At 44.1% G+C, this 15,332-nt stretch overlaps 1 protein-coding gene across 1 annotated transcript; it reads left to right on the top strand.

Moving 5' to 3' along the window:
• Window positions 1-3,000: 3,000 nt before the first annotated feature.
• Window positions 3,001-11,003, top strand: FAM237A (family with sequence similarity 237 member A). Its single transcript, XM_075430931.1, has 3 exons — window positions 3,001-3,057; window positions 6,228-6,643; window positions 10,864-11,003. Exons 2-3 carry the CDS (start codon window positions 6,235-6,237, stop codon window positions 11,001-11,003), a joined length of 549 nt encoding a protein of 182 aa, XP_075287046.1. The 5' UTR covers window positions 3,001-3,057; window positions 6,228-6,234.
• Window positions 11,004-15,332: the final 4,329 nt, after the last annotated feature.

Genomic DNA, 15,332 nt, shown 5'->3' on the forward strand with positions numbered 1-15,332 from the left:
TCCCATTCCCTACTCCTATACCCTGATCATTTTAACATTTATATTATATTATATTTGCTTATATTTTATTTTGGTATTATTCTGGTAGAAATAATGTCATTTCTCTAGCGTTATATGATCTGAAATCTCTCCTACCTAGGAGTTTAAGAACCAACTTTTCTTGATAAAAATATCCTTTTGCAAATGACTCTGGATATGACCTACAGCCCATCTGAATTAAATTCATTCATAAGATATGGAGACCCACTGAGGAAGTGAACTTTGGCTGTCAGGGGAATACATCATGCAGTGCAATGAAAGAAAGCCTACTGTGCCCCTAAAAAGGGCACAGAAAGCTTTACTGAGGGAGAGTATGCAGAACTAAGTGAGATGGCCAATCCTACATTTCTTCTCCACTAGGAGGTTGAGGTGATGAATCCAATTATCAAAAACCTCTTTCCCAGAAATAGAATGTGAGTGCTCTGGTTCAGAGAGAACAGAGCGCAGTAGGCTCAGGAAGTATTTGTGGAGCCAAGAATTTTATCTGTAGCAGTATTTCCCTTGAGCAGCAACTCTCATTTCTCCGAGAACCTCCGGTTCAGCACTCTTGGGTCTACCAGAGGGATTCTGAGTGGAATGAAGCCAATGCCATTCTTGATCCAAAACCAGATAAAGTGCCCCCCAGAAGGGGACTCAGATAAGTAAACTCACTTCTTAACAATGAATCCAGAAAGGTTTCAGGTTGGCAGAAATGTATCAACTCACAAGAAACATCTTGCCTTTTCCTTTCCAGTTGCAGCATTTTGCTCTACCCTTAACAGCAGAGTCCTTAGAGCACTGCACCACAGACCCAGCAATGTCGGCAAAAAACACTCCTACAGCATCTTAGTCCTGCTGTGGTCTGGCCTCCTGCACCCAGGGTCAACCATAAACACAAGTAGCCTCAGAGCCTTTTCTACCCAGGAGCTGCTTTCAGATTACATCACAACATCCATGTCTTATGGGTGCACTTTCCTTCCCTCCCTCACCCAGTTCAATCCTCAAACACAGATGCTTAGGAGAAGCACACTAGTTATGCACTTGCCAAAGGGGCTCCAGATCGCACAAGGACCCAGAATCAGCTCCTACACAGCAGGCTTAAAAAAAAAAAAAAGGGGGGGGGGGGGGGGCAAAAAAAGTGCAGCAGCTTAAGGATCATTTTAGTCCTAGAACCAGAGAGAAGGAAGTCTACTGGAATAGCCTGTATTCGGTAGCACAGAGAAGAAATGTTGGAGAACCTATACACAACGAGAGGCTTCCCCCTGCGACGCTGCAAGGCCTGCTTGCAAGGCATTGCACTCCAGTTCCTCCTGAAGTCTGTTTTGGCAGTTGCTGCTCACTATTCCCCCATTCCCAACCCCACACCTCCTGAGAAATAAACGGAACATTTGCAAATTCGCCAAAGTCCTGCAATCTAATTATCTGCATTAGTTCTAGCCAGATGTCCTCTCACCTCCAAAAAGTTCCTTTCTACTTTTGTTAAAAAGTAACATTACTTAGACAAAATACACTTCCACATGGATGGCTCACGGAGCAGAGGAAATCAAGCATCAGGAGAAAAGAGCAACAGTGTTTATTGTCATAGACCCCTTGTACAATCATGGGTTAGGAAAGGAACATGCTTCTTCTTTTACACGGACTGGATGCACAGAAAGGTGTAAATTATAAGGATATAGACGACTAACAGAAAAATCAGTGTTTCAAGCCAACTTTCCAGCTGGTATAAACCAGTGTGGCTCCACTGACTTCAACAAACACAAGCCTGGTGCTACTGAAGCACTGTTGCTTAATGGAGAAAGGATTATGGTTCAAAGTGCAAAGACAGAAGGGAGCAGCCAGTGAAAGTTGGTATGGACTGTTGCAGCCACGCCGGCTTCGGGCCATCGGCAGAGTGCTATGTGATTTGGCCTATAGACTACACAGTTACGAAAAAAGAATGGTCCCACCCTCCCTACTGCTCAAACAGTTAGTGTTAAAAAAGCTACGCCCGACACTGGTTAGTAGCCTGTTCCCACAGCCCCAGCTCTTCAAGTTGTACATTATGTGCATGTGAGGGGGTGGCTACAGCAGGCACAGCAAACACGGGGAGAGCAGTCACTTCTGAGCTCAGGCTTTCCTCTCCGCACTTCACGTACCAGGAGACGGCCCTTTCACCAGCGGCTTGCTTCCACTTCCCTTCTAGCTTGGCCTGTTTCCCCTCACGTGTACAGAGGTTTTGCAGCTGTCCCAAGAAGGTGGCAGTGGAGAGGGGTTGCAGCTGAGAACCTCACAGAGAGAAAATGCTGCAAGAATATACCACGTTATTTTTATTTTTTTTTTCTGAGGGAAAGTGTAGCCAGGGCCCTTACCTTTTGGAGGGTGCACGGCTCCCTTTACCTAAAGTTGTGTGAAATGAGCTGTAGCGAGCAGCTCAGCCCCATTGCTGCGGCTGCTGCCTTTGCTGGCGTTCTGCTGGGACCCTGCTCTTCCCTGGGTCTCTGCTGCAGTTCTCGGGAGCGCTGGACCTGCTGCCGCCTGGGCTGAGCCCCAGCCAGCGAATCGCTCTAGCTGTGCCACACGGACCCCTGCTCTGGGGTGGAGGGACCTCCCGCAGCCAAGCACAGCGACCAAGACGCCTGGGGGCCGAGCCAGTTCCGGACAAACCGAGCTCCAACGCGGGGACTTGCTTTCCGCCCGCGTCCCACCGCCCCTCCCCCGCGGCAGCGCTGCCAGCGGAGGGGCGAAGCGGGGCCACACCTTTGTCGAGCGCCCGGGTCTGTCACCCCTCCACCGCCCGGAGCGCGGCTTCCCCTCGGGCGGAGGCAGCACCGCCGCCGGGCCGGCCCCCGCGGGGAGAGCGGGACAGGCGGGGCAGCTCTGCAAGGCGAGGGCGGGAGGGAGGGAGCGCCGGGCGCCCGGGAGCAGCGCCCGGGCCCCGGGGGTGGGGGCTTCTCCCCGCGCCCTGACGTAAAAACTAAGCGGGGCTGCCCGCTCCGGCTTCTTAAGGAGCGCGGCGGTGGCGGGCGCGGAGAGCCGAGCCCTGCCCGCCGGAGCGCCGAGGTAAGGGCTGCGAGCGGCGAGCGGCGGGCGGCGGGGCCGCGGCGGGCGGGCGGGGCGGAGCCGCCCGCGGGCGCGGCGCTCGGCGGACACCGCTCGGCGCCGGCAGCGCCCGCCCCTGCTCACCGGCACCGGCGCCTCGAACGTCCCGGGCCGAGCCACCAGCCGCAACCGATGGCTCCAGCCCGGCAAAGGGGTGGCAACCAACGAGCTAATTAACTTCTCATTATTATCACTGGAAGGAGCTGTTTATGATGGGGGGGGTCGTTAAACTACGGGGGGGGGGGGGGGGGGGGGGGGGCTGGGGGTGGAAGAAAAAGGTCAGAGCCAGAAGGTGCGCACCGAGAACTTCAGTTTGTGGACAGAAAGAGCGGATGGTTGGAGGGCGAGGGGGGGAATTGCACGGAAGCGTTCACCACGAGCACAGGTAAGAGACTGATGAAACCTGACATTTCCCAAGCATCCCCTCAGCTCTCAGCCGTCTAAAAAAATCCCGAACCTTGTAGAAGACTAACAGCAAAATGCTGCCCGCGTTCGACCAGACTGTAAGGACTAGTGGTCTCGGCTACTGGCCCTGACCAGCGCCATTCACACCACACCTTAAACTGCACCCACCCTCACTCTAATGCCCTGCCAGCTCCCAGCCCAGCACAGCCTCTGTGCTCACACTGCCAACGAATCCAGGACCCCTGTCCTCCTCTTACCCAGTTCTGTAACTTAGAAAGTTTCCAAAGGAGCTGGGGAACAGAGAAAGCAAAGCAACCAGTTCAGTTGCTAACCAGTGCAAACCAGGTGGCCCCTGTCCCAGTGACAGAACCATCCTTAAAAGCCAGTTTTAGTATTACTCCTTTATTTGAACTGTCTGCTGTTGGTGTTTTTTTAACTCCCCATGGTCATATCTGAGATTGCTAAGTTGTTATCAAGCTTCTAGCTTTCAGAAAGTTACTTCTGTTCATTGAAAAAGTCTCGGTAAACAGACAGATATGCGCATGTTGCATTGCATATATGCACAGGTGTCTGCTGCCCAGTGGAAAGGCTCTGATGCGCAAACACATAAGAATGAAGTAATGACTTACAGAGTGTCTTCGGTTTTGCTTCTGAGAAAGCAATCAAAACCTGCCTTGTGCAACAGGACACAGAAGAATGATGCTTCTGGAGATCTTGGGAGCAAAATGAGGACAACCCCATTACTACCACCACTATCCTAAATGACATCCCACTAGGCAGAGCAGTGTGGGAAGAGTGTGCTGTCCCTCTTCTATTCATCAAATGCAAGGTTCAGATTCAAGGCTGTCAAGGCAATTCTCCTGAGATCCTAAGTCAGATTAAAAAGTGACTGTAAACAGTACGAGAGTAAAGTCTGAATACCACCAACATGTTCCCAGAGCCTGACCAAGTAGCCAGCTAGGGGGCTAAGTAAGAACATCACTGCCAGGACTGAAATCTCTGAAGAGTCCTTCAGCTCTGCGATGAAATACGCTCCAAAAGCAGCCTACCCTTCCCTGGTCTTGCACACGGGCTGTGGCTGGGCTACCTTTCACACACAATCTGTCTGCATGCACTTATCCTGCCTTTGACATTTTTCTTCACATAGCAGAGAAACATTGCTTGTGCTCTTGATGATCACTCACAGAAGAGACTTTGTATGCAAAAAACCAGTTGATTATTAAGTTAAGCTCATTAAGAGAGGTAGCTTCTCCCTGCCCCTCCCAACACACTCCAACAATCAAACAGAAAACATAAAAGCATGAATACTCAACAGACCAGCACACACATTAAACAGAATTGTTTGTCCTAAAAGCTGATCTCACATGTTGCTGATTTCCACAAATGGGAGGTTCTCCATATGCCATGAGCTACACTCAAAACAACCACTAAACCTCTTACACATTAGAAATGTGTAGCAGAAATGTAATATTAGAAATACTACAAGCATGTTAGAAAATACACAATAGAAGCATATACTAGAAATGAAATCTGATGGAGACAGCTGGGCCTTTCGGTCCCCTAAAGGTTGTCATTCCAGGATTTCTCCCACTACAGCTGCTGCCTATCAAGTTTCGCAATTTTAACATAACAGACAATTGTTACAGAGATCTGCAAGAAGTGTCTGTACTTTTTCATATATATATCTCAGTACAGGAGAGACATGGACCTGTTGGAGCGGGTCCAGAGGAGGGCCACAAAAATGATCGGAAGGATGGAGCACCTCTCCTGTGAGGAAAGGCTGAGAGACTTCGGGCTGTTCAGTCTGGAGAAGAGAGGGCTGCAGGGAGACCTTATTGCAGCCTTTGGGTACTTAAAAGGGGCTTATAAGAAAGATAGGGACAAACTTTTTAGCAGGGCCCGCTGCAATAGGACAAGGGGTAATGATTTTAAACTGAAAGAGGGTAGATTTAGACTAGATATAAGGAAGAAATTTTTAATGATGAGGGTGGTGAAGCACTGGCACAGGTTGCCCAGAGAGGTGGTAGAGACCCCATCCCTGGAAACATTCAGGGTCTGCTCACTGAAGGGGGTTGGACTTGATGAACTTTAAAGATACCTTCCAACACCAACTATTCTGTGTTTCTACATGCATGTATACACGTTGTACAATACAGCTGTTATGCTGTGGCTCTGCTGTACCCTCCTTTCAGAGCTGTTCTGCATTTTAGCAGGTAAAACACTCCTGTTCCGAGGATGATTTTTCAACCTACCATTAATTCATTAAAACACACTTTCAACAAATAGTTTTCCACCTGGTGCCCACAGATCCCTGTGAGTCTGCAGACTACTTGAAAGGGCTCATAAAATTTTGAGAAAAGCAAGACTGCCTAAAGGCTTAAATTCTCTGTAAAAACAGATGGATTTCTACTGAAAAAGGTTAGGGATCTGTAAATAAAGAAAGGCAAAAGACTTTCAATATGAAGAAATTCCAGATAAGGGAGTGTATCATATGAGGTTGAGGATGATTAACAAATTTGAACACATACTTCCGCTGCACAGAGTAATGCAACTCCACTAACATTTATATTCATATATGCAAAAAAAGCATACACAGATCTTTAAAGATTAGAGAAACAATTATCAACATCTGAAGTACCTTCTGTATAATGTAAGGTATCAGGGCGTTGTTCCTGCATCTAACAGTGAGAAGTTTTTCAGCTCCTTTTGGTTTTGTTACATTTCAGTGACACAATGGACCTTGGGAGCAGAGGAAGAACCCACTGCAACATGAGACTCACCTGCTCCCTGCTAATCATGGGAGCATTCTGTGTGACACCTTTCCTCTGCCATAGCCAAAATGATCCACTAGCTGTTGGGCGAGCAGACCCCCAGTGTTGGGAATCCTCCTCAGCTGTCTTACTGGAGATGAGGAAGCCTCGCATTTCTGACTCTGTCAGTGGCTTTTGGGACTTCATGATCTTCCTGAAATCATCAGAGAACTTGAAACATGGGGCTCTGTTCTGGGACCTGGCTCAGCTCTTCTGGGATATCTACGTGGACTGTGTGCTCTCCAGAACCCATGGCCTAGGGAGAAGGCAGCTACCAGAAGCTGAACAGAAGATCGCTATCCTACATTCTCAGTTCACAGGGAGAAACCAAGGTTAATACTTCTTTAATACATGTCTCATGGGCAGTAACTAGAGTCTAGTAAGAAAGAAAAAATATACAGGCTTATTGTGTTATGTGGTGATAGTACAGAAATACAGGACATTGCTGCACAACTGGCCCCTACTCCCCCAGTCCAGTCCAGAGCTATGTTTATGTTCAAAATGATCTCAGTAAAAATTTGACCTCCAAATAACCTGAACTCTAATGACAGCTTTTAAATTTCAGTTTGGTGTGGGAGGAGGGGCAGCAAAAAGTGAAACATAGGACGACTCAAACAAGGCAACGCAACATACACATGTATTCTTCCACACCAGCATTTTACCACTATTGTGCCATGGACAGGCTAGTTCCGAATTCCTCATCCCGAGAGGTGCATCACCCCAGAAATGCGTTGCACTGGTACTGCTGGGGAGAGAGGCAGTCTTTCAGCAGAAGAGTAAGGATATGCTTGATTGCCATCTAGTAGTCAACCACCAGATATCCCCTACTTCCATACTGGTAACTTTGCCCAACACAGTGGAAACAGACCTAGGACTCAGATGCGTGCAGGCTTTCAGACACAGCTACAGCTTCAGGAGGAAGAACACTACCCACGACACTAAATGCTGCAATTCCTAATCTCCAGGTTCCCAGCTCCAGAGCAGAATCCCCAGGCTTAAAGTAAGTGTCTCCATACATGGTAAAGCAAGAGCTGGCACGTCACAGCAGTATCTGCAAAAGGTAGCATGGCACTTCGCCTCTTCATTCCCAGCAGGAATATACAACATAGCTTTTCCTAAATCTTCATACCTTCCAAGGCTCCATTTCTGATCCTACTACCAACAGATGCATCTTTCCCTTGAGAATGTCCACTTTCATAAAGGGGCAGGTGCTATAATTTGATGGAGGGGTAGAAGTGCTGCTGCCATCACCAACAGTTGTAGCACACCAGGCCCACAGGGAGAAGACAGAACTGCCTTTCCACTTGAATGGATTCAGACCCTTATCACCACTTCCTAGATCAGTGTCTTAGTTAAGATGTTTGGGGGGAATGTCCTTGGAATAATGAACCACCCCTCTGGGCAGTTACCCGTTGGAGTGTCTCTAAATAAGACACTTGAACTCAGGGTTGTGCCGCCCCAGGGACACTATACCATTGGACAGTCCAGCTCTTGCCCACTAACCTGAAAATGTTTTGTGTACTGAAAGATAGGATTTGAGGCAGAAAGGATCAAGAGGTCCTCACCCCCATTACCTACAGAGAGTATCCTAGCCATTAAGCTAGGAGATGGGAGCTGTGTTTGAATCAATCCCCTCCGACTGAAGAACTCCTCACAGACACAGGGCCAGTTTCTAAACTCTGAGCCAGACAACCACTATCTGCATTTTAAAAGCAAGGAGTGGATCCTATCCTGCTCTGCAAAGAATCTGCAAAGAGTTATGCTATCACATACCTCTGAGAAGATCTTTACTGTGTTGAGACATGCTGATGGCAGGCAGCACAGAACCCTACTCTGGTTCCCAAGCGGCCTGAGACATCACAAAGGGAACAAGTTACTCCGTCTCCACCAGACCGATGCACCTTTGAGTGCAAACAGAATGCAGCTTCAGACACATGAGGCAGTAGTATTATCAAAAACTGCGACGCCCATCAGGCTAAAGAACCAGAGGGATTTTTGTGTTCAGGACTGCAGCTTTGAGTATCACTGTCTAAATTCCCCCTTAGCCTTTTGTTTACGTCTGGCTCTTCATGTCCATATCACATGATTTTCCTAAACAAGGAGCTTTTGTTCCAATCAAGATGTATTTTGAAGAATCAGATTGTGGGTTTTGTGATTAGTACCGACTTTTGCTTACTCCTACACAGAGAGATTTGAAGTACTACTAAGTATTCACACTTGAAGCCAAACAAGGATTCCCCCCTTCTCTATTCTTTTACCTCTTTGTTTTGCCAATTGTAACCAGTTAATCTGGTTTCTCTCTACAATTGATTAACATCAGTCAGTAGCAGGCAGCTTAAAGCAGTGACAGCCTAAATCTTATTTTTTGAAGGAGTTATCTAACCTCTCATCCAAGTCTCCCAGTTTCTTAACAAACCTAGCTGTTTTAATCTTTGTAACCCTTGACCCTACTGCCTTTGTTTCATCAGTGAAAGCAGAAATCAACTGCTGATAATTGCAGATAGAAATCACATTCTAGCAAACTATGAGGAATAGAAATACCGCTTCTTATGCGTAAAGAGATGTACAAGCCTGTTTTCTCAGCCCAAAGAGCAGCACTAACAGCATTTGAATGACCTTGTGTACTTTCTTCCATGTCTACACGGGCAGGTATGAATAGCTCTCAGTAGGCTTGTTCTAGAAGTCAAAGAATAAAGCAAGATTTTTTTGCTTTATACTGTTACTTTTGCAACGGTTAATAACATCTTTATTGCTCCATACCAAAGTTTTTCGTCTTATTCCTCTTAAATATTCACAATTTCAATTTGTGCTTCATTTTTTCTAATTGCAAACAGGATCATAACTCAGGAACAATCTGTAATCTGCATTCACTGTAGTTCCTTAAACATATCCTTGAATTTGAAAAGCAGGACAGAGATCTGGACTTGGCATAGAAATGTTGTTGTTAGGGTGTTATTCTAGTGTCAGGTTTCTTAACTAAAGGATAAATCCCATGAAGTCATTGTGAAAACTCAGTATCAGTTCCTGAACTTTTCTAAGAAAAAAAACCAGAAAAGCCCTCCAAGCCAAAAAAACCTAGTGAAGTCCTTGGTAAAAGCTTCTCAGTAGTATGGAACAGAACTACTTTGTCACATCTATGAAGCACTTCCACCGTTCCCCACACTTTGCCCTCCTGGGAAACAAGTCTGAGTGTACACCACGGCAGCAGGAGAAGTAGCCCAGCTCCAGATGTAAAGGTTCAAACAGTTTTCAAACAGTTTTCTGAACCAATCTAGTCCTGCCAGGCTCCTGATTGTAGTTACTAACAGGTCTGAAGACACTCTTCAAACTCTACGCAACCCATGAAAAACATAACAAAACCAAACCAGCTGTATATGAGTTATCTGACAAACTGCTTCCATCCACCTAACAACCCACTTCACCCAGCAGCGTTTCAGCTTTCCTAGATATCCTGCAGAGAAGTGTTAGCCAGCTTTAAACTGAGACAAGTAGGGAGAGTCCTTTACCATTACCTGGCCAAGGTATCTTTAGTAACTTATCCCTTTCCCCTAAAAAGACCCAAACACTATGAAAAAGCATATTTCATAAAAGCATGTCTAATATATTACAACACTGGTGTTAGATACATTACAGTTGTAACAACTCTTAGTGAGCCAAAATTAGACTTCAGAATCACAAGGAAAACATAGGTTTTGTACTTACAGCAACATCTTCCCAAAGAGCAGCTGTACAAGGCAACCCTCGTCAAAAAGCCACATAGCACAAGCACATCCCCAGTATAAGCATTGGAAGAATACGAACACAAAAACATCACAAAAGCCTGTTTTCTCCCCACTCTGCAGCCCCCCCCCCGGCTACCTCTCGAGTCAGAGTGGCCACAGCTGTGCACACCTCCCTCACAGGTGGAGGTGACTGGGCTCAGACCAGCCCTTGCACCTGGCCTGGGTGCTGGCGACAGACACAACTTGGTGTCCCAACTCTGCTGGGCTGCAGGGTGCCATGGAAAGTAGTGAGGCAAAGGCTGCTGTATCAAGAATTTGAAGTCTGGTAAACAAACAAATACTGTGTTAACCAGTTACTTTTTCAGACAGTAAAATTGTCCAAATAAATGCAGCGCATCTGCTGGCTTTTGGAGATCATTGCAAAGAAAATGCCCCATAGTTCCTCAAAGAATTAACAAATGTGCTACTAAACTGTGTGAGAGATCTCATCCACCATGCAAGAAGGTTGATGACAAGACTAAGTCAGTAAGACTGTGAGCAGACTTGAGTGCTTTGACTCTTCTAATTACAAGTGGAAGAGTTTTATAGGAAGACTGAAGGAAAAAGTCCATGCTGGGGGAAAAAGTCAAAGCAACATGTCACTGAAAAGCAACGTGCAAATGGAGGGGTATGGCTATTGCCAAAACAAGAGGTTTGGGGGCAATGCTGATAAAATGGGGACCAGTAGCAGTGAAAGATGGAGGAAACATGGATGTGGCAAACTGAGTATTTAGCTGTTCTTTGCTGTTTGGAAATTGATTCCTTACATGCATTTTCATGTCACTTTTCAGGGATATTTTCTCATATTCAGAGGTTGCGAGTTCTGAAGAAGAAAGACTCATTTGAAGATTTAATAAGTATCCACATGCACAAGAGCAGATCTACACTACTTGGAAAAATCATTGGAGAGCTAGGAGAAAAGAGGAAATGACACATTCAGAACAAGATCTTGATTTGTAGGTTTTTCTTAACTACTTCTCTTTAATTTTTGCATTTTATTCCTCATTGATGTTAATTTAGCTGGTGGAAGAAGGCCTATAACTATGAGCACTGTATCTCTGATTAACTTGGACTTCTGTGCTTTTTTAATTACCTATGAATTCAATCTCCCTAATAAACTGCATGATTTATAAGCATTTGCCTACTTTAATCTGTGTGTCTACCAGGCTTTTTGTAATCCATGTGACCTATTCAAACTATTGTCTTTTGGGTGCCAAGACAGGAAACAACTGATCCTTCAAGAAGACATAGACAAACAGAGCAGGAAGTTGCCAAAAACCTCCACTGGCTCCAAGACAGGATTAGCATCGAGATGGTGATGCATATGCATCCGCATATTGTACTGTTGTATGCACAGCTGTACACTTGTACAAAGCAACCATCACTGAAGGACATCATCCTACTGAAGTAGTGCATGTTTTTATATTAAAAATGCCTTCAAAAAATGTTTTCAGTTTTCCAGCAAAAGTAAAATGGTTAACAGGTTTTACCCACCTCCTCTGTTTGCTTCCACATGATATTTTTACACAATCTCCCCTAAATTTTTAGTTATAAAAGATGCGACTTAAAATGTTACACTTTCTCACAGAAAGTGTTTAATCAAAAGAATTCTCACACGTAACTTGAATTTGGTTCTTTTTTAGCATGCAAGTTCTTTGTAGACAAATCCGTTTCCTCTGACTGTTACTGATAAATCTAATAGGCAATTTGACTAACACAACCTAACTTTGGGCAGGTAACATTTGACGCTTTGATGAAATTAAATATTTCTATTATCTGGCTGACTGAATGCAACTACAAAATTTAGCAGCCCAGGGCAATGACATTTAGTTGCTTATTCAAAGTTTCTTTCCTTGAGCATATGACAATATTTGGTTGCTTTTTTTTTTTTCTTCCAAGTGCCCAAAGGAAAAACTCATTTGCTGGATGTTCATCAACTTGCAGAAATAGGTGCAAGTAGCAAAATGTGTAAATTAAATCCTAAAATGGTTACTGGGCCTGAACAAAATAAAGCTTAAACATAGTCCTATTGGGTAAAATCCTGATCTTATGGAAGCAGAAAAAAAAACTATAAGAGGGCTATCAGCTTCAATGTCACTGAATTTGTGCTTAAAGTTAAGCTTGCAACAAACCATTTAAACGTTCAAGAGAGGAGGGAACACTAAAGCAGCATGAGCACAAGAACACACAGTTTGGTGTACTCCGCAACTTCCCCCCAGCTGCCTCTGCCTGCAGCCACAGCCTAAGAGAGTGCTCTGCTATTGTGTGGGAGGGAGACAAGAGCATTGTTACAACAGATCTGCTCGCTCCTGTATGACTGTTGTTAATTACCTAAATTATATTAATATATCTAAAAGCCCCATTGTGCACAGCTTTGTATTAACATAAGGTACATAGTCTTCACCCGCAGTTCCTACAGCTATTAAGACCAGCAACTGACAAAGAGCGTGTCAAGGGCTGGATGCCTCAGCCAAATAGGATTGGTATTGTAGTAGACAAGATGTTACCTGTCCCCATATGCTCTCAAGCTCTAGAAAATGCAAAACCAGACAGATTGTCTGAACAGGTACTGTTTATCTTAGATGCCCTTCCACAGGGCCCTTTGGGAAGAGGCTAGTGTTTCCACTTTAGATATATCCTGCCTGTAACAGCAGGATCCCCTACGAAAGGGCTGGTGGCTTTCTTCCTACCTTTCAGATAGCAACAGAAATGGTGAAATGCCACTATGGGCCAAGCTGATGTTTAGTTTAAACAAATTTGCAATACTCCTCTACTTCAGTAAGCTTCTTAATTTACAGGCTGTAGCATGATATGGCCTTTGAGGAAATGGAAAGGAAAGGATAGGTATGTGGAAGAAAGACTGAGAAAACAGATTAATCTCTCGCATAGGTTACACTATGGAGATCATTTGGAAATTGCTGATGTAAAGGAGACAATCTATGTAATCAATTGTGCTGGAATAAAAAAGGGGAAGCAATTAATTACATGTAAACCCACAAGTGATAAAGTTCCTAAAGGAACTCCTGCTTCAGGCAATTTCTTCTCACTGAAGGTCTCAAAGTTCAATTCTATTTTATAACTTAGGTCTTGCTTGCTTTTATCCAACACAGTCAGATGATGCCGAGGTTTGCTATTGATTCACTCACTATAAATTGAGGCCTTCTAGGGTGGCTGTGTTAAGAAAAAGAAAATGCTGCGAGTATGAGATGCACGCAGATTTGCTGTACAGGAAGAATTCAAAATGTCCCTGTGGCTAAAGACAGGATATTGCACTTTCCCCTGTAAACTTCACAGTAGATCTTGGGGTAAGCTAGGATTGGTTTTGCAGATACTGTTCCTGGGTTACTGTTTCTTAGTCTGAGTGTGAAGGATGTCTGACTGAGGTTGCTTAATTGTCAGCTGCACTGTGTAACAACAAAATAAAGGCCTTTGAATTTTGCCCCTTTCACCTTATAGGGACCTGGCAGCTAAACAACTGCTTATTAGCATGGGAAAACACTTTCTTGAGTCTTCACATGTTGCCATGAAGTAAAAGTTCATGGTGGTTCAGGAATACCTATTTGTAAGAATTTGTATTCCAGATCCGTTCTGTGCTGCATTGGACCAAACCAGTATTTGTCAGCTGTCACTGTTTCCAAACAATTTTAATTCTGATGCACGCAGAGATTTAAAGCCTCATCAGAAGCACAGATATTTTCCCAGAAACAACAGTTAAGTTCCTTTGATTGTTGTTTGTACCTCTTGGCACTGGTATCTTGCAAGAGCTACTAAGCTTTTGTCTCACGCTACATACTGTATATGTGATAATACTGGTATATCCACTTTCTAGTGACCTCATCATTATTTGTTTTCTGGGGTCCTCCTACCTCCTTTAGTTTCTTTACTCTTCATCCTTTTCACCGTTCCTTTGCCAGAGACACATCGCTAATTGGCTTCCAGTTCCACACTATTATTTGTTACTGTAATTCTTGAGCGTTTGCAGTATGTATATGTACAATTAAGTCCTGCTGTGACCAAAATGAGCAGAAAAAAACCAGGAACGTTCACGCCATATCTTAACCCATTATGTCAACCTTCAGAACTGCTGTCACTAAAACAACATGCATTTGGTGACATTATCATCAGACTATACTAATATGTCTCTCTGAGTTGCACTGCTGTAAGAAACACGTAGCAAACAAGAAGCAACGAAAGCAAAGCAGCGAGCATCTATTATTTTTCCTCTAAGAATGATCTAAATTCTTTCTAAGGCCTTCACTCACCCATCATTATAACAAATGAAGCTAGACTGTAGTATGAACGGGTCAAAGCAGTATGCAATGTTTCTTTTGTGTGATATCTTCCTTCCTCTTCAAATCTCAGCCTGTTTCCGTGCTGATGCCTAATAGATCCTTTGTAATAAACTTCAGCAAGTACAACCTGCTACCTACACCCAACATCTATCCGTTTGCAAACTTCTGTGCAGCTTATGTGTTTACTTACCTGCATATATATGCCTGTATGTGTGTGTACAGGCTTGAGAAGTATTTTTAATACTCTGGAAGTTTTAGATATGTTCCATCAAATACAAAGTACTAGTACCCAAGAAAAAAATTACTTTTGTCACATTTTAGATGCTGCAGGTACAATTACATTCTTATTAACCATTCTATACTAAACACTACATCCTTATTAACCATTCTATACTAATATATAAGTTAATAAAAAATGGAAAGGCTCTTCTAAAGCAATCAAATGATTTTAAATGTTCAAAGTATCTTTTTCTTTAAATATGAATATGGTAGTATAGAAAAATAAGAATATGTAAATATCAAGCATTAATAAGTCTGACAGTTAAGAACTTATTCCTACCTTTCGTCTAAGAAATAATGATGTGATAGAAAATACATCACTGAAACCAGTTGACTCAAGCCAACTCTCACATAAAAATAAATGTTCCTGAAACACAAGCCATTACTGATTACATAGCAGTAAGACAGAGAACAGGGCAGGACTGTTGTGAAAGCTAGTGTAACACTAATGAAGACATACTGATTTTTATCAGCTGGGTCAACATCTACCGCACTAGAGCTCGAAACCACCAATAGAAAAGGAACATCGTTCTCTAACACTATTTATGGTTCCTGGTGAAGTCAGTAAATGCAGAAATCTGTTACCCTGGGTTATTACAATGCAAATTCTAAGATACTTTAAAGAGTCTGACATGGCACCAGTTACCTTCAACAGTTCAGTGGAGCTGGAAGCTCAATGGTAGTTTCCA

The sequence above is a fragment of the Opisthocomus hoazin genome, chromosome 9 (genome assembly GCF_030867145.1).
Source record: "Opisthocomus hoazin isolate bOpiHoa1 chromosome 9, bOpiHoa1.hap1, whole genome shotgun sequence".
Classification (NCBI taxonomy): domain Eukaryota; kingdom Metazoa; phylum Chordata; class Aves; order Opisthocomiformes; family Opisthocomidae; genus Opisthocomus; species Opisthocomus hoazin.